The sequence below is a fragment of the Indicator indicator genome, chromosome 5 (assembly GCF_027791375.1).
Source record: "Indicator indicator isolate 239-I01 chromosome 5, UM_Iind_1.1, whole genome shotgun sequence".
Taxonomy (NCBI): Eukaryota; Metazoa; Chordata; class Aves; order Piciformes; family Indicatoridae; genus Indicator; species Indicator indicator.
This window is the reverse complement of record NC_072014.1, coordinates 32,034,370-32,054,672: the sequence shown is the minus strand read 5'-3', so window position 1 is coordinate 32,054,672 and position 20,303 is coordinate 32,034,370. Positions and strand designations below refer to the sequence as shown.

The 20,303-nt window shown below is 42.5% G+C and overlaps 1 protein-coding gene across 1 annotated transcript in view; it reads right to left on the bottom strand.

Annotated features, from left to right (window-relative positions):
* Positions 1-20,303, bottom strand: part of KALRN (kalirin RhoGEF kinase) — a 507,955-nt gene that overhangs the window by 96,661 nt on the left and 390,991 nt on the right. The window contains exon 34 of the mRNA XM_054381250.1: positions 2,154-2,400. Coding sequence (XP_054237225.1) covers positions 2,154-2,400 — 247 coding nt within the window. The remainder of the gene's footprint in view (positions 1-2,153; positions 2,401-20,303) is intronic.

The following is a 20,303-nucleotide window of genomic DNA, read 5'->3' as shown; positions in this document are numbered from 1 at the left end:
AGCATCTGTTCATTCAGTTTAAACAATTTCCTGTTTTCCAAAGAGAGGGAGAGCTTATTAGACACAGAACCTATTTGCTGTACTCTGGCCAAAACTGTGGATTGGGTCGTTATTTTTATTATTTCTAAAAGCAGTTCTGGAGATCCCATTAATACTGAGGCTCCCTGATACAGCTTTGGTATGTGCAGGAAGAAAACTAAGGCTGGATGAGGAAGAGATATAAGAAAGTAAAGGCCAGACTCACTCTATACCTGTTTGAAGAAGATGGGACAAGAGCCAGCTCCAACCTGGAAGCAGTGGCAGTGTGTTAAGTGAGATAACCTGTAACACAGGCAGGCAAAGTGTGCTAGCATAGGCGTGGTGCTGTGCTGACACAGCCTGATGGCTTCCAGGTACCAGTCAGTTCTGGTCCACTGTTGTTCCATACCTGCATTACAATCGTGCCCTGAAGCTCACAAAATCATGCTGGAAGCAGAGTTCCTATGTCCTTTGCCAGCCCTTAGCCTCTGCACCACTCTGTCTCCATCCTCCTCAAGATTTCCTGCCTTGCTTTTCACAGCCCATTCCTGCAATTTTTTTTCTTTGCTTCATTTGAGGAGAAACTCTTCAACCTAGGACACTTCAATGAGGTTTGAGTCGTGTCTCAATGTCCTTCAGCAGAGAATCCAAGCCCAAATACTGGGCCATGCACCCAGAAGACACATCTCTGGTTTCCTATGAGTCATGCCAGGCAGTGATTGCTCTTACACAGACCAGGCGGATTTTTAGCTTTACCTTTCTGTTTATTCACAGATTTAATTTGCGTATAAGGAACTGCAGGGCTTCTCATAGGACAGGCTCCTGAGGCAGCAGAGGCAAGGCAGGGACCTGGGCATGAGGCAGGAAGGAGAGTCAGCAGCAGGTCTAAGAAGCGCGTGACAAGTTTGGAGTTTGCACTGCAGACAGAGCTGACAGCCAGCACTGATTTCACCTCCTCCCTCTCGCAAAGCAGGGCAAGGGAAAGCTTGACTGAGATCTGCTGAGGGGATCAAGTCCAAGAGGAAAATTTGAGCTCTCCTCCCCCAGCTTTGTCTCAGATGGCTCTTTAAGGGAAACTGATTGCAGACTCTGGCCCTACCATGCTGCTCTGTCTTGGGGTGAGCTCCGCTCCTGGCCTTTGCAGTGGGAGTGCAGGGAGGGAGAGTGGACTGCCTACAGCCCAGTTTCAATGCTTTTTCTCAAAACAAACAAAACCACCAAGCTTAACTCACTCAAACAGGAACAGATCAAACTCTGTTTCCCTTGATGCAGAGGGGAAAAATAGTATTAAAAAGACAGTTCATATTGTGTGCTTGAATTTGGGTATGGGACAACAGGAGCCTGTTCTCCCTGGACTTTATCTGTGTTGTATGTGGCCAGAAGCAGGGACACAGCCACAGTGAGACCTGATCTGGCCATGCTGACCTGAACCAGTTCTGATCTATCAGTTTGGAGCATCTCCTATGCCTTGTTGCATGGATCCTATGCGTGGGACACACATTGCTCAGAACAGAACATCAGCTAAATAGGCCACAGACATCACAGAGACAAACACCATTTTAGCATTCATTGTGCGTGAAGCCCCAGATCTCAGAATAAGACCAGGGATGTGGGTTTTTTGAGCACTAATTGTGAAGGATTTTTCCCCACTGTGCTGTGCCATTACACACAATGTTTCAGTTCACAAGTCAATAGAGTGTACCAGTACTCACTGGTGGCATGTTTACAGTAACAGAGAGGCAGCAGGGATATACCAAAAGACCATGTACTAGTCTGCACCGTGGCACTCATTAAAACAACAAATCCACAATTTGGGGTAGCCTGGGTGTATATACAACATGACTTTCCCTCCCTTGAGGCACTAAAACCAGTCCCTTTGTGGTTAAAAGGTCGTCTTTTTACCCCGAATCGGAAGACAATAATGACTGCCACACAGCAAAGGACGCACAAGCACAAACATTGATTCATGGAAATGGAGTTAGGCTGGTGCTGTGCCGATTCACAGAGATCTGCTAACAAAGCTCACTGACAGCCTTACCCACACCGACTGCCAGGGCAGCCCAAGCAGCATTGCACTTACAGGATACAAAAGGGGAAATCTGAAAGCATCTGAAACCTGCCAGATTGCTGCCTACCTTTTCCTGAAGGGAAGAAGCAATCCATCTCCACACTGCTGCGGGAATGGGAAATGCAGAGAGCACTGCTGGGGACCAGGCCCTCCTGAGGTGGGCTCCGCTCTGTGGTCCGGACCAAACACCAGCCTGGCCTTTCGCTCGGCCTCTCCAGCAGCTCCACTGTCTGCCCCACCTGAATGCTCAGCTCGCTGCTGTGGCCCGCTGTGAAGTCCTGGAGCACCACGGTTAGTTCACACCCTCCAGACAACTGCTCAGGTTCAACAAAATAAAAAAAAAAAAGAGAACAGGAGTAGAAGTTAGAGAGGACCGGATAAAGGCAATCATCTTTACATCATATTTACACTGGCAAAGACAGGATTTGTATTACTTAGAATCCAAGTTAATCATTTCTTTTGTCAAAGTTCAACATGTTGTGGCCCTGGTTTCCTTTACTACTTATTGATTCTGCTGGGCTGAAGTGAGAAATCAAAGCTACCCACCCAGTAACCTTTTGAATGCTAGCCAGGGGTGAATTTTCTAGCTGTGGGTGTCCATCAGAAACCTTGCACTTTTTTCTTGCTTTAGTTTCTGGGGCGACTTCTTAGACTGGCAATAGCCCAGGCTGCCCTCAAGGCAGGAAAAATTCCAGCTCACCCCTCTACAGCATGAGTTAGACACATTCCCACATGCCACCAGTGCAATGAGGAAACAACTGCAATTTTTTTGCATGACAAGAAACATGCCTTCAGCTTCCCAAAACTCACTCTAGGGACCTCTTGGGAGACTAGGGAATCCTGACCGAGCAGATCAAAAAAGCTCCTCCCATGATCTCTGATGGAAAACAGAGGTGTAAATATGTAAACGTAGAGTGATTGATTATATGCTGACTTCCAGGATTTGTATCTAAGAATAAATGTATCATCTTACTTCCGTACTGAGCGCTGGCAACCTGCTGCTTTCCTTCAGCCTCTCCCCCTGCAGCTCTGGATGCACACCACTGGTCTCTGTTTAATCACAGCCCTCTATACAGCCAGAGGCCGGATATATAAGCAGTTGTGTACACAGCAGATCAGAACAGAAGAAGTGGTTGCACAAGCAGCAGAGCTAATGAAGCTTGTTTTCTTACAGGTTTGGATCTCAGAGGCTGATTCTTAGTGTCCACAAAGATGTGAGCACAAGCCTAAGTTTTTCTGGTGAGAGGAATCTTTTTTAATGCTCCTCTGCAATATGAATGTCCTGCTGTCTACCTGTCAGTAGGGGCCCTCTTTTGGGTCTTTTTCCCTGTGTGTGCTGCCTGCTTCTCTGAAACATGCAGGAGTCTCTGAGGTCCTTATTCCTTATTGTCAAATTTGATAGAAATTAGCCCACTGATTCAAAAGTTATTAAAGAATACTAAACAAGCTAATTCAAAACAGTGTAATGCCATAAACCTCCCTATTTCTATAGGGTATGGAGCTAAACACAAGCCTGTTACAAAATGTTTTTAAAAGAATAGCTTCTAAATCCAACTAAATTGGGAGAAATCTCTCAGTATCTCTGTGAAATCACTGGGAACTAGGATTCTGCTTATCAGCTTGAATGGGGGAGCCACTGAGGAGAGCACACTCCTCTCTTCAGCTGGGACAATCTCAAAATCCCTTATCTCAGCCCAAGCAGCCTTCAGTGCCCAATCCCATGGGAACAACCTGTCTCTCCACTCAGTGGCATAGTGGTTTGTGTGTATGATACAGGTGTGAAAGAAATCCCATTCACAGAGGTGGTATTTATAATCACAGAAAGGGGTCAGTGGACAAGGACTGGTTCTCACCTGTCCTGTGTCTCTGCCGTAGACGAAATGCTAGATTTAGGGAAGAAGAAGGAAATATTTCTCTGAAAGATTATTTGTAAATAAATAGGAAAAAATAAACAAAACAAACCATGGCAGCTGTTTGAGGCCATTCATCCAGAGTGCTCACACTAATCCTGGCAGAAAGAGCTAAGTGGGTTGACGAAAGCACACAAGAGATCAATTTAGTACCTAGCTATGCAGTTTATCAGCAAAGCCACCATTCATCATGCTGACGTAATTTCCCTGTAACTGGAGTACAAACATTCACAGGTATCGTAGGGATAAGATATTGCTGTAATATTTACTGAGATTTCTTTGCTATGGACTAATTCAGGAGCAGAAAATCCTTCTGTCTGGCATAGCAATACAATATTTAAGACACAAACCACCCCCTGATGACTTGGTAAATACCCTGACAAATCTTACCCAACATGACGATTTTCCCCTAATTCTTTCACTACTCCTTGCCAATTAAATTTTCTTTCCTCCACATTATGCTATAATACCTCATCTAGAAATAACCAAATCTCTCCTTCTTTTAGGCAAAACATGTGAACAAACATTCTGCTGTATCTGCTGCTCTTCCAGAGGGAACTGTAAAGCCTCGACATGCCCTGCACTCGGGCACCACTAGGTGTCCGTGTTTGCCACCACACAGCAAGATCGTTTGCTGTCAAGAATCAACTCTCGCTTGTCTTCAAACTGCTTCTCTAAGTACTATGTCCGGTCTCGGGGCATGAAGGAGCTGGTTCCGACAGCATCCCAAAACCAAAGATTCCAAAGATATGGGCAGAAGTTGTTTCAGAATACTTTAATTTTTTTTTTCAGGTGGTTCGAGTTGATTTTTGAATAAGAAATAATTTTTATTGCTCAAGCAGGAAAGATGAAAGAGCCCTGAAATATTGGGGGTAAAAAGGCCTGGTGAAAACAGTTCTGGGGAAAGTTTGGGACTAACATGGCACTTCCAAAGGAGCATCAGCCTGGGAAGTATTGCCCTGAGCAGCTTCGTGCTCCTGTGGGCTGAGGGGCAGCTAACCTAAAATCAGATTATCACAGGTCTTTGTCAATACCTTTTCAAATAACTGAACATCTGTGATACAACAGCTGCTTCCATTAGGGTAACACCTGTAAACATTATCCAAGAGGAGGCAGGTGTGCTCTATGACTCTCAGGCACCATTTAGCCCTGAGCTCCTATGTTCTCTGAGTCATTTAAAACAGTGATTTTAATATAATGAGAACTGGCAGTAATAATCTCTCCTAGGAGCTGCTCCGCACCTGGGCTGATCAAGCTCTTCCTCAGCAGGGGAGATATTCACACCCTCTTCCTGGGCTTTAGAAGCTTGTCTTTAATGTTGGAGAGTGTGAGCTAACCTCCCTCAGCTGCTTGGAAGCCATATGAATTGTTATCACCTAATCCTCCAACATCCTCTGGATGGATACATGGACCAGGGCTTCCCCATGCTCCAACTCACTGTCTGGAGCTAGTACTAAAATGCTACATTTTTAGGGAAAGACCCCCTCTTTGGCAGGAAGAATGAAGCAGATTCTGTTTCTCAGGTGCCACTGCAAGCAGTTAGCTCAGGTAGTGGCCCACTGCTCATTTTTTAGGTACCAGGAACTTCTTTTTGCACAAGGACTTACTTCCAAGTATTTACCATGTCTGTTCTGTGTCTTAGATACCACCATGCCACAAAGAACATTTACTTACCAAATTAACCCACAGCAAAGTAATCTCTCTAGAAAGCTTATATTGTACTCATACATACACAGTTTGTAAGCCACTGAGGAATAATGCAAATACATCTGATTCCCGATGACAGAAATCCTTTCACCTATGAAGTGATCCCTCAAGCTATTAGTTAATTAATTTGGTTTTAGTGAGTAATTTTCCAGTCTCAGAGAAGTACATCATGCTTCTCTACCTTGGAGCTTCCAAATTGGAATACAGATGGGCTGCTGGTTTCTCATGCATACTGCATTTGGTTTGGAAAAAGAAAGAAAACAGAGAATGCCCTTAAGGTTGAAATTCACAGGTAAACAACTTCATATTTTAACATGTAACATTCACTTTTATTATTCCTGTGATTAAAAAAAGGCAAAACAAAACACCATTAAAGCCACTGGCTGGACATATTTCAAACCCAGGCAACAGTCTCATCTGTGTATGGTAGACCACGACTGGTGAGAGGCATCAAAATGACAATGCGACATGCCTTTGCAAAGCACAAGGCACAACTGAAAGATCTGACAGAGGGACAAATCCAATGAATTACACAGCAAGCATTAGCCTTAAAATCAGAAAGAAGTGAAATGGTAGAAGCAAATAGCAAAATGTAATGAAGAAGCAGGAGGGGGGCCAAGCAGACCAGTGCAAATGTGCTGTACATCCTAAGAGAAGCTATCAGGAGCCCCAGCCTGTCTCCATGGTACTTGCCACCAGCAAACCATCTCCCATCTTCTGCATTCACTTGCTTCTGGGCTAGAAACCATCACTGTCCATTCAGTGTGTGTTTTCATCAGGATGTTCTAAAATAGACCAAACCTGAGCAAGAACAGAGCCTTACCCTATCATCACCAGTGCAGGAAAGGAACAAGCTGTACAGCCATTGAAAACTCCCCTCTCTACTGCAGGACACTGCTCACTGACCTCTGAGCACTGATGTGAGCAGACACTGATGCTGGTGAATTTCGTTATGACTTACATGAGGCTTTTTGTTTCTGGAAACACCCAAACAAGTGCCTGTCAGCTATGGGAAGGTGAAGTGTAAGCCATCAAAATAATACCAGTCATGGACACATCCTGCTGTAGGGGTATCCAGGCTGCTACAAGTGCAGGAGCCACCTTAGCTCTGGGGACCAGGAGGTACCAGTTAGTGGAGGATTACCATGAGATGGTCTTTCCTGAATCACAGTATGGGTGCACAGCCACTGCTGCATCTCTTTAGTTTCCAGCCATAAAGCAGCAGCCAGAGGAAACAAAGCTGAACACCAGAGGCATAGTTATCTTTATACTGCAGATGAAAAAGACCTATCAGGTCACAGGCTGTCCTTCCTTCCCTCTAAAACACGTCTTACCTAGTAATAAATCCACTTCAGCTGAAAGAAAAGTAGGAATGAATAGCTCTCTTAACAGGTTGAGCAGGGATGTGGGAAATGGGTATCTGGAGAAGGATTCCTCAGGCACTTCTTAAATAGGTAGCTAAATGGGTAACTAACTCACAATGGATCTCACATTGGTTCTAAAAGATGAACTCAAGCTCTGAGAGGCAGAGAACTGGTAATAGTTGTATCAGCAGAACTGAATAAATACTAGCTGCCCCAGAAAATGTGGCAGTGTTTCAACTGTCTGTTTCTACAAAGATGCAAAATATTGGTGTGCTTGGTCTTCCCTCCTGTGGCACAGTGCCATAGTTAATGTTTGAATCCTCTTGTAATTAAAGTCTTAAATTTGTTAGAGGCTCACAAAGCAAATTGTGGTCTATGAAACGTGAAGGAACATTACAGAGATGTCCTGGTTACCTGTTCTGTCAGGGAGCTACATCTGACACTCATGGGAGACCCTGTGAGCAGGACCACAGCCAAAGTTTTGAAGCTGCTGTCTCCTCTCAGCCAACCCTGGGGCAGATGCTGCATGTACCTGAGTGGTTCCTTTGCCTCAGTGCTGTACGTAAATCCCTGGGCTGGATGCTGAGGAATGATCAGGCAATCTCATTGCCAGGCATTGTCACTCACTGACAAGTAAGTAGATCGGTTGTATCTGGAGTTCCCCACTACCAAATACGCCTATAGTTTGGTCAGATCCTTCTCACAACTGAGCAGTAAAAGAGAACAGATTAGTACATCAGCATGTTATACCCATCTCTCACCTTTGCTTCAATTCAAGTATCACACTGTGCAAAGACAGCAAACTCAAGCTGCCCTACCTTTGCCAAAGCCTAGATACTGTCATTTGTCTGGCCTATCGGTTCACAACTGCCAAAGATGCTCTCAGTACATAACTCATGAGTATCCTCTCATTTGATATTAAGCTATTTAAAAATATATCATAATGTAAAGAACCATGCTCAACCCAATTCACTACATTAAATTTTGCAGTGCATCCTGTTATTAAAATTGCAGTATCATTTGTTCCTATTATCTCCTTTTCCTTTCTTTCTGTTCCTAGAATGCTTCAGTTTTCCCTTAAGTATATTTTTCAATCATAAAAATCATATTCAAAAGCAGAATCAGCAGTGCACAGCATCTGCAGATGTAGGTAAATCCCAATATATTTCAGAAACATAAAAATTTGTTTCCTCTGCAGTACAAATCTCAAGCCAACATCTGATTTTCAGTCAAAGAATCAGCAATGGAGAACGAACCTATCAGGGTCAGAAGAGCTGCTCAGAGTAACTGGAGTATTTTGATATATGCCAACGTTGTTGTGCAAATCCACACTAAGTGGTAATTTGCATATATTCAAAAGGACACAGAGCTCTGCTAGTTTAAAGCATTCTCTGTGGTGTGGCACTGTGTCCTAATATAAATTACTAGTTTTCTGTTGCTCTTAAGCTCTCTGCCCATCTGATTTTGGATGATAGCCAGTTTTGGATAGAAGCATTTACTCACCGTAAACAGCCTATTTCAAGAGGATAAACAAGGCAGTGGGAGCAAAAATGGCATTTGCATTCATATCAAGATATCAAAAAAAGTGAATAAGGCCACTTAGACATTGATTTTGTCTGCACTGTAATAGATCCAGGAGCTGCCACACTAGCTGGGGGACAGACACAAGAAATCTTACTACCCCCCAGAATCTCCTTTGTGAATATTTCTGTAATTTTGTAGAGATTTCATTTTTATTGGGAGGTTGGAGAGAGAGAGAAAATTCAGACAAAGCCTTTGAGGAACTCCAATACTAAAGAATTGCTTTAGTTTTCTTACTTTGTAACTGTCTCTGTTTGGAGTTTGAACACTGAGTCACCTGCATCCCTTCACCCCAACCTTTTACAGCTCTAAAGCTCACTGAACTGAGAGCTCTGGTAATTCTGGTGAGTGCTTCATTGCATTGGTACAGAGATGTTTGCATAAAGATGGACTGTGTTTCAGGAGCTAGGAGCTGAACCAAAGATAACCTATTAGTCAGCAGAATTGCTTGAGTTCAAAATAAAAAATTTGGTGGAGAATACCTAGCTCCTCTCCGAGCCTTTTGTGGTCCTCAGGCCCCCTCTACCCATCTTCCATTAAGACGGAGTTGGTGATTTCCTACTTTTTCTCTTTTGTCAGACCAAATGAAGAGGAACTCACTGAGCTTCACTAGGAGGTCAATTTATAATTGATTAATTGGCCAAATACATGGCTGGGATCCTGGTGACAGACCTATAGCCCAAACGTACCAGCTTTACTCTTCTCAGTGAGAGAGCAACAGAGGCATCTGGATGTGCAGCATTCTATAAATCAAGGCACAGTTATTTATTCTGCAGCAGAAAGAGACAGAGATGGCACCTGAGACACATAAATATGCTAACAGAAAGGAAATCTGGTCTCGTGGTCTGAAATAGCACGGGCTTTTCCTGTCCAGCATCTCTTACTGGTGTCCCTACTAGACAACTATATCCTGATTGTGCTGGATTTTCGACTCTGGCATATGCTGACATCTGTGGAACAACTTGAATGGAGCTATCTGATTTCTCAAGCCTTTTTTCCAGAAAGTAAGACTAAAGTCAGTCCAAATTAAACAGCACACCCAACTATAAAGAATGCTTTTGAAGATAAAGATGACCAGACTCACTTTGTTTCACCCAACAAATTGAAGCAGACCATCAGTCTGTGTTTGATCCTGCAAGACCAAAGGTTTTCACATGGCAATTTGCTCAGAAAGCTGGTACCCAAATTCCATTCCTTTCCCTTCCCTGGAGAAGCACAAAATGGAGCAGATACAATCAGTGACACAGAGAGAGCCAAACCCTTTTGCTACCAGTGTTGCAGAAGGTAAGAAAGGCAGATGGCCGAAACCCTCCAAGGTAATCCCTCACCTGCTGTATTTCACAGCCACAAGATGTTTTGGACTTACTCAGGGTTAACAAAAGCACAGGGAAACACTGAAACGAGAGAGTACTGGCTAGTTGCTTTATTCCATATGTCCAGCACAGCCTGAGCAAAGCAGACAATTTTCACCCTGGAGGTCAAGAGTTTCAGTCAACAAATGATTCCTCAGACATCAAACTCCCACACCACCACTAGAAAGAACACAAAACCTGACCACATATTCTTGTCTGGAACTTTGTGATACATCCCCAGGTACAAACAGCACAGCTAAAGTGTGCACAGTAGAAAGACCTACACATCTACATCCAGGGAGGTGGTGAAGTCACAGACCCTGAAGGTGTTAAAAATCTGTGTAGATGTGGCACTTCTACACATGGGTTAGTGGGCATGGTGGTGTTGTGCTGATGGCTGGACTTGATGATCTTAGAGGTCTTTTCTGACCTTAATGACTCTATGATTCTATGATCTGACAAACTTACAATAGAAACTCAATTGTCTGCATCACATACCTGGTACCACTGGAGAATGAGAATTCAAATCCCACAGAAGCTTCAAAAAGACAAGGGGCATGCACTCTTTGCAAAGACTAAGGGTGGGCACCACACACATCTGTCTTTATGTCAGAGCTTTGAGATGTGAGGAATGAAACAATCTGCCAGCAGCCCTGTTCTGATATCAGACAGTGTTCCCAGCTGAGTGTGACCCACCTCTACTTGCTTGTCATCAGCTTCCCTGCTGTCAAAATCAAGAAATGATGATCAAGAAATCAGATCCCTGATTAGCCACTTTTTTAAAGTTACATTGAAATAAAAATAGTTACCTGAAGAACTAGGAACAATGGCTCACACTAACCAGAGGAGGAATCTCTGGTGTTCTCTTGAGAAGAAAGCAAATGATATTCAGGGGAAAAGCACAATAAAATCACTCTCCTTAGGATGCTTTAGAACAAAGTGAATCTCATTTTGTGCACTGGATCAAACTTGCTCAATACACATATCCCCAGAATATATATTTCCTTTATAATTTAGATAATCAGTTTATAATGTTGCTGTCTGCACAGTTACATTTTTAATGGAAGTACAAAAAGCGGTGGAATTTCAAACAATACCTGCAACTGGCCTTCCCCCACCCTTGTCAAATAAAAAACAGTCATTTCCAGGGTAAGCAGCTGTAGATTGCTTCAAAGTTGTGTTTTCCTGCTGTGGTTTTGCTGTAAGAGTGAGTGTGCAAAGGCAGAAAAGGGATAACCTTGCACTCTCTTCTTTACCTCTGCTAGCATGCAGGGATCTAGATTTAGTGGCTAAATACCTCTGTGGTTTAGCTACATACAAGTTCATTTACATTTCATAGACAGCCTCTCCAGTGGACAGCCCTGCTCAGCTCCTGGCACTGTTTTGAGCAGCACACAGGGCTGATGGGAAGATCTGCCTTCCCATGTCTTAGCTCAGCCCAGCTCCAGTGATGCATGTTCACTGCAAACCTTCTGCTGATGTGCACTTCCAGGTGCTCTGGATTCCCCTACAGCACATACCCCTTTGCAATGAAGGCTGGGTATCTGAAGGCAGCATGGATGCCATGAAGTCTCCATGCTGGAGAGCTTAGCTTGGCATCCCTCTCCTTTTCAAATTACTTGCTTTTTACTAATTTAATAGTTGCTATTTTTCTTTTTAATTGTGGGTCTCTAGGTCTTGTTACTATAAACCAGGGCCTTAGGCCCAAAATTAACTCAAAGGTGGATTTGGATAAGTTGCTTTAAATGACTTTCAGTAGTAGGTTGGTCTAATAGAGCACAAAGGGAAATGTAGACCTGAATGACAGAAATGTCACTGGAAGGAATGATGACAGTGAGTGGTGTTCATCTCCAAGCTGCCAAAGGAAAACCTGGCACAAGCAGATATATTTTCCTGCCCCTTTTCTCCTTGCAGGTGCCACACTTCAGAGTGGGAACTTTCAGAGGGATTTAGAAGAAGCTAGAAAAACCAGGGCATGTTATGATGTGACTGTTAGGTGGTGCTGGGTGCCAGGAAGGCTTCAGGCTGAAAGAATGTGTGACAGTTGAGGACATTGCTCTGCCCTGGAAGCTGCCCTGGAAGGCCTGGATGCTACATGGCCATCCAGTGCCTACTTCTGTTCCACCTAATGCAGTTCATGAATTTTCATCAGTTGAGGGTAACAATGCTTCTGGTAAATTTAAATCACACTTTAGAGAGGCTGGGGCTGCCATGTAAACTCTGAATGCTGTCTGGGTGAGGTGGCTGCAGTTAGTCTGATAGCAGCTGGAGGCAGCCAGGCAACCCCACAGACCCTTCTCACTCTCTCCCAAGCCATTTTCTGTAATGCTTATAGTTTACTGGTTGTTATATTGAAGTCTCATCCTAATGATATGCTCCAACTCAGTGTTCCTATTAATCACCACAGGAAATTAGGCTACTGCTGCTGCAAGTAGGCTGCATAGGTGAACACTACTTGAAGAACTGTCCAAAACTGGTCCATGCCCTTACCCTCAGTCAGTGGCAAAAGGATCTTGAGGGAGGTGATTGCTTGTGTTTGAGTCCTCCCTGTTGCTTGCCTTGTCCACTGCACCCACTGAGCCTTTTCAGCACTGCTGTATTATCTTCAGCCATCACATTGGGTTGCAGCTTCAGCTCTAATGGCTAAATCCTGAGGCTTTCATTCTCCACTCCATAATACTGCTATTTACTTGAGGTGACCTCATTTGCCAAGTGATGTAACAGGGTGCACGATCGAGCCTGGCACATCTAAGCAGATGTTTTCAGTGGACACAGAAACGGCATTATGAAACAAAAATATTCCTTAAAACCTGAGCAGTGCAAGAGATTACAATGGCCTCTAGGCAGATCAGCTTACCTAAAATAGCATTGAAAGGCCCTTGGCTGCAGTCATGTGCTTCCCTTTGTAAAATGAAAGACTGTTGCCTGTACTACTATAATGTGACTCCCAAAGGAACTAGCAGCTGCAGGTTTTAAATTTTATCATTCTTGGCCTCTCTGTTTGATAGAGTCAACTGGAGCATACACAGAGGACACTCCTCCCATAAAATGCTCTTCTTTAACTATGATAACAAAAGATGGGGTGTGTGTGTGTTTTTAGTTTCTTACAAGGTAGTAAACTGTATTTCAAAGAATATAAGTCCAAACAGTTTGAAGGCTCATCTGATTTGCTTTGTTTCAACTGAAATGTTCATTGACTTTTTCAGTTACATTTGCCATCATATCACATTATCAGGGAGGGCTAAATATGGATCAATGAAATCCAGAACAAACAAGTAAAAGACTGAGAAGCCTGAAAGAACTTGCTATGTTCATGTATCAAAGGATGAGCAGAATAATAAGGTCTATTGATAAGCACATTCTCAGCTCCTGCTTAATTTCTTTCACTGAGGACACTTCAGATGAAATACCCTGGCCTGTGCAATCAGTTACATGTAAATTGTTCCCAGATGAATATGTTCATTTCTATTCTTGCTAGACTCAGTTCAATCAATACAGAGGCCTCAGTTTTCAAAGACAGATGTCTGTGTTTGCCAACAACACTCATGCATGTGTTCTTTTGTCTCCTAAAATGTTTCTCTTTTGCACACAACACATTCAGAGAAAGGTGATATGACCTGAACTTGAAACATCCTTCGGGGGTTTGACAAGGCAAATGCAACAGTGTCCAGGATAAACAAAAGCCATTGGTAGTCAAGTGTAAAATTTGCAGTGTGAGATCCAAGTACACTTCAAGTTTGACATTATCATATTCAGTGAGTCTTTAAAGCCATGTGGAGGATGTGTTCAGGGCTGCTCAATTAAAGAGTTTCTGCAGGGGATTTCAGACACACGGAGGTCAGAGGCTGAAGTCAGTGAAGTTCATTGTGAATTTAACATTTAATTCCTTTGGGTTTCTTTTGAAAATCCTAGGCTAAATCTCCATCTTATCCTTAACAGGTAGATGTAAAGATACATGCTCAAGGGAACTACATTTGGGTTTTCTGCTAGTAACTGGGAAATAATGATAAGCTGTGTAAGAAATCCTATTGCAAAAAGACAGTGAATTCATAGAATTTGGCAGTGGGTTTGACTTGCTTTGTTTCAGCTGGAATAGTAAAGAATTTCTTGGCACCCTAGATACCCACACACAGAGCACTAGAGAAACGGCAAAAGCACAGGGCTGTGGCAGAACTAGGGCTGCAGGGACAGAGGAGAGATCATGAAAGAAGGGCCTGAAGGTGGACAAAGGAAGATGGTGAATACCAGCAGCGGTAGCTAACCAGGATGATTAACAGCCTTCTGTGCTGACTCGTGCTAATAATGAAACCAAGCAATTCCCATACAAAACCTTGATGCACTTTAAGTTTCCCAGACTGCATAGTAGAGAACCTTAGAGTGAAGAAAGAAATGATTAACCTTTGCTGCACCTTTCTTAAACTATGTTTACTATTACTCTTAACACCCAGAGCCTATCCTCTATACATGTCATTGTACAGCATTAACATTATATTAATTGCACCTACCTCAACAGCCAACAAAATACTTCTTTGGCTAAATATCTCCTTTTCCAGTCACAGGACTGTGTTGCTTTACTAAATCCTCTTTCACTAATTCATTGTTTCTTCATCTATGCTGTAAGATTCTTGGCATAAGCATCTGTTTCCTTTCATAATATGTGAGCATATTTGAGATGAGGACTATAATGATAAATAATAAGTAAGCAATTTCCTCTATTCCAGGCAAGACAGTAGCAGAGCTGTCTGCCCAAATCTCATTAACCCCTACCCAATCTAAGGGAGAACTGCTGAAATGCTCTGGTTGCCTGAATGAGTCCTAAGTGGAGGGAAAACATGCTTGAACTACAAGAGAATGAACTTTGCCTTTACTGTACGAAAAGGGGGTTTACTGTTGCATCACTACACATTACACTACAATCATGAGCTTGTGGCTCTTTCAGTGATAGATTTCTGAAAGAAAATTATGAAAACATGATGTAAAACATCTTTCTTTCCTTCTCAGGGTTCGCACGCAAGGCCTTACCAAGCACTGGCCCTATTAAGAGCATATACAGAACTTATCACAGCCTGCACTGTTTCCTTCTTTCTGATTCCCCTTTCTGCCCCCACAGCAAAAAAGGGACTCTTTATCACACTGCTCTGTATTGTACCATAACTAATGTCTGGATTGATCCAAGGTGCAGATGAATGAATTCTCCTCTCTCCTATATCAAAAGTATTGTCAGTAAGATACACTGTTGATGTAGGGAGAAAAAGCAAAGAGAGTAAAAAAGTACCTGCAGAAAACAGAGGAAACTGTGGGAAACAGTGTTCAGGGGCAGGCTCACTCTTGGCAGACAGACAGAGGATTTTTGCCAGTGCCATACCACTGGTCAGCTGCAGCTGTCTGCTCCTTTACTGTGCTGAGAAGCTTCTGGGCTCCCCAGGGAGAGCCTGCCCCACTGCCCTACTCCTGCTGGTGAAGCTGCGCTGCTCACAACCAAAGGCAGGAGCAGCAGAGCACAGTTGTGGTTCTCATACCCTGAGAGGTGGGCTGCAGCTGTTAAGGATGAAGAGCATGAGATGTGGCTGTCCTTTGAGACAGGCCTCTTCCTTGGGGTTGCAGGTAACCTGTTTTCGATGTCAAATGTTGGAGAGGGTAAGTATCAAAATGGCCAAATCCAGATTTTTTCCAAAATATTCTGGAGTTTGCTGGTCTTGAAAGGGGCAAAGTGCTCTGTCAGCTTGAACAGCATAGCCTTTCCAACAGTTTTCCAGCTAGATGGGCTTTAAGAAGAGGATATGACTGCAAAATAAAACCAGGAAGATTTTTTGGCCAAAATTTTTTTCTTTTGCAAAAAAGTCCTAGCTTGCATGATTTGAAGAAAGAGTTTGCAACAGAAATCTGGAAATAAAAGTAGAGGGGCAAATGGATATTTCAAAACCCTAACAAATGTCTTTTACATGCTCCCCCTTGAACTTAGAGAGTTTGATGTAAGACACACAAACTGTAAGTCTAATCCAGGAGGGCATCCACACGAAAATACAAGCTCAGTAACAATCAACAGGACTTAAATTGTAAATTGTGTTCTTTTGTGTGTCAGGACTGTTGTAAGTACTTGCAATGAGGATAAAACAAGGAAACAGTCCATAAAAACGGAGAAGCATTTAAGTATGTGGTAAGACCATTTGATCATGTTATTCTGCAGTATCTGCACAGAGTGGGATGCTATTTTGTGTCTGGAGAGAGGGATGTGGGTCACTGAGAAATAAAAAACTTAGTTCTGATTTTCAGTCTCTGCTTATTCTCTTTTCATTACACCAAGCATATAGTGACTTTGCTATAGAGACCACAGTCACATCTCATGGATATCGACGATGAAGGCAAAAGGAGCACCTTCAGAATCAGACCATACATTTTGCCATTTCTATTTCCCTATCAGTGGCAGTGAGAACTCTTATTTCAAAAATGTCATAAAGTCTTTTTCTTGTCTTCCAGCCACAAAGTCCCCCAATAAAAGTAAATCATACTACAGAGACTTTGGATAATATAAAATATCTGTCTTTCAGGCTGAAAACACCACTAGGGAGTTAAAAACAAATAAAATTAAATGTAGTGGAGAGCACATTTTCTAAACTGAAGCCAAAGAGAATTATAGTTCTTTGTAGATGTTTCTAGAGTATTTACGTGTGCTCACCACAATGGCAATAGTTCTAATGTAGCTAAACCTCATTTCTTTCATATGAAGGACAATTTCAACTTCTACAGAAAAAAGAAATGTTTATCACTCAGTTTTATTTTTTTATCTCCTTTAAGCTTGGCAGACATTTGACATAATCTGTCTCTATTAGGATGCCATGGCTTATCAACTGAACAATAATTCATTAGCTGTTGGGAAAATTACAGTCCCAGATGGTTCTCACTTACAAAAATATCTAGGACTTGCTAGTTCCATCATATACAATTTTTTTCTATTCTTATAGTAAATTTCAGTTACATTGGGTGACTTAATTCCCCTTTTCTGATCACCCTATGTCATCCACTTCGCAACCCACTGAAATCTGAATCATTATGCACAACACAGGCTTTTCTTCTCCTCTTACAAATTACATGATAGAAAATACTCAGTTTCATGCACATTGTTTAGCAATAACAAGGGCAAGCTTTAATTTATGAGAATTGTGTGTCATTATAAACAATAATGCAACTAATGTAAATTCATGGTTTAGTCATGGTAACAGTAACTGCACCAGCTATTGACATAGTGCAGTTCTTTAACTGATTCAAAGCCTTCTGCAAACACATCGTCTATGCTTTTGCTAATAAACATGATCAGTCCAGCAAAAATTAACTGTTTTCCTTGTAACACATTATTCTTGTGAAAAGAAGTAAGCCTATTCTTTAAAAGAACTAAAAAATGGGAAGTTAGTCACAAAAACAATACTGAAGTGAAAAGTAATCTAACCTCACTTTACATAAAAGAGAACGTAGCAAATCAACAATGCTAAGCATGAAAGCATGGCTGGAAAAACTAGCAAGAAAGCAGTAATTCCAGCAATGGGCTATGCTTATTGCTATACATCTACAGTTACAGATGTGACATAATAAGTAGAGGTTTGCTTTTCCCTTTTTGTAGAATGGTTTCTGAAAAGCCCCTTTAGTAAATGCAGCAAGACCTTTACTCTCAAGCAAAGGAAATGCCTTGAAGGAACCTAGTGCCCTTCTTCTGAGGTACAAGTCTACTCTCACCACCCTCTGAAAGGATTCCTAAAATAGGAGGGTTTGTAGAATGGCATTTCTTGAGCAAATGACTTTTATCTGAGTTTCTTCATGAGTGAAGGCTCCAGCACCACCTGCTCACTTGCTATAGCTCAGAAAGACTGTCCTGGGATTTGAATAACCCTTTCTAAACCTTCCTCCAAACATGTTTAGAATTGGAGATGGAAAATGTAAAAGCCAACATACCTTCCCCTCTGGCAGTTCAACAGGTGTGTGCTATATTAACTAACCCTGTCTCAGTGCCACTGCCACCTTGACGTCATTGTTACTGGGTTGACAAAAGGTTTCCATGACAAACGAGAAAGCTGATCTGTTATCTCCCCTTTGGAGGAAACTAAAATGCCCTCTCTCCCATATTCTGCTAGAACCACCCATCTTGTTTTTGGCATGTAGCACAGAGGCTGTGTTTTTGTGATTGATTTTGATTTCTCTCTGCTCTGGAAAAGAGAATCCAAGCTGTTTGTTGTTTTTCCCCTAACTTAAAAACAGAGGGTGTCACCTTCATTCCACTGTGATCCCACCCACCTCACCCACAGCACAATCTTCTATGCAGGCGTGTTGACTACCATGCTAAAAAAGAGAACAGATAACACTGAAAGAGGACAGACTTTGAAGCAATGAACAAAAACACTGTTAAGACATTTGATTCTCTTCTTGGCTATAATTTATTACCTCTACTAGCAGGCATGGCCCATAATAGTTAGCAGATGTTTGAAATATCTCGTTGTGAACTTTGCCTAAGATTAAAAAGAGATCCTGTAGTGTTTAAATAGCAGCTGCAGAATGAAATAAGGTTGTCTTGCTAATGTGACAGAAATGTTCATCCTAGCCTTAAACGAGGATTGTTTTATATTCTGTAGGTACTGAGGAAGCTACATTTCTATGCACAGGCACCCACATCCTATACATTTTATGTATGTCTAATTTGTAGCAAATCAACATGAAATAACCCCAGTGGAAAAGGTTGGCCCAGCTGCCTGAATGCCTCTTAGGCTTTTGCTACAGTATAGCTCAGGCCCACAGCTCACCACAAGCAAAAGGCTGGACTAGATTTGATAGCAGGTTAGCAAATCCACAGGTCCAAATTTTTTTATTCTTATCATTGCTGCTTTCACTGTATCAAGGGAGAACCTAGCAGTCCTCAAAGAGGCTCATGTCCTGAATATGGAAACAAAATCAAAGGAGCATTTCACTGTGTCTGTTGCGTCCCCACCAGCATTACTCCCATGCTGGAGCCAGCAGGGATTTTACCCTCTGCGGGAAGGCAGAGTCACCTTTTATTTGAGCACTGTGGCCTGGTGCTAAATTCAATCTCATGGACATCGTCCCTGCAAACCCTCTAGGCCTACTGATTCCCCTACCTCTGGTTCCTACAGTGATTAAACGTCTGCCAAAGGCTAACTGAAACAGATGGCTAAGCTGCTGATTTGAGGAAGTTCACATATAAACAGCTAATTAAAAAAAACAGGTTTAGATCTCAGAATGAATTATTGTTCCCTTACAGACTGCATGTATTTCTTCTTTGCTTGGCAGTGTGGACACCTCATGAGTTTTTTACTAATTCCTTGTACTTGCAGGTTTCTCAGTGAGCACAGATATCCTACGTGGCAGACAGCCCTGATATGAAACAGATTTTGAAGGCTCTGTAGTGAACAAAGATGGCCTCAGTCTTTATGCCTCTGGTCTGAGTTAATATTTTTATCCCCTTAGAACACAGGAGATTTTTTTCCTAAGCTAGGTTTTTCTTAGTACACGTGTTTCTTCTGATTTTAGTAACATAAGGTTGTAATTCACTGCCCTGAAACAGATGTGATTTTGGAGTCTGACCTGAGGGGTACAACTCACTTTCAGATGGAGGCAAACTCTAAACTAACTGTTTACTGCTGTCTTTGGGGGAGACAAAATGCCTTTCCTCGGTTCCTGTTAAGATCATTTTAAGTCCTGCTGCATGGCAGCTGGTTGTAACTAATGTGGCATGTGATGTTAGAGATGTTATTACTGAATATGAACACAGCTAACGCTTTTGCAAATATAATCAACATATTTAATTCATCGTCCCAGAGAGGTTCACAACTCTTGAGATCTTCAAACCAGTGCAGGATGCAGAGACACACTTAACCTCAAACCCCTGCTAACTCTATTTCTGGTGAGCAGAGCACAGCATATGCTTAACATTAAGGGCATGTGCTTAATGGTGTCATGAAACAAGCCCTGGTTTACGATTCAGCACAAGCAATTTGCAGCTCTGTTCCTCTTCCTTATAACCAGGAATGTGCCCACAGCATTATGGCAGGCCAGTGGGAGGAAACAGAGCACTGGTCTCATCAAGGGGGGCATTAGGATGAACGAGCACAGCACACAGCACCAGCCCAGGACAAGCCAACCTGCTCCAGCCCCAGTGGCAAGCCGCAGTCAATATGTTCAGTTTACAACCAGAGAACAGGGGAAGGAAAACCACCATAGCTAATTAAACACCTTAGCTATTTAGCATAAAGAGACTAGAAGCAGGAGTAATACCCACAGATGTTTTTACTGCAGTAACTTC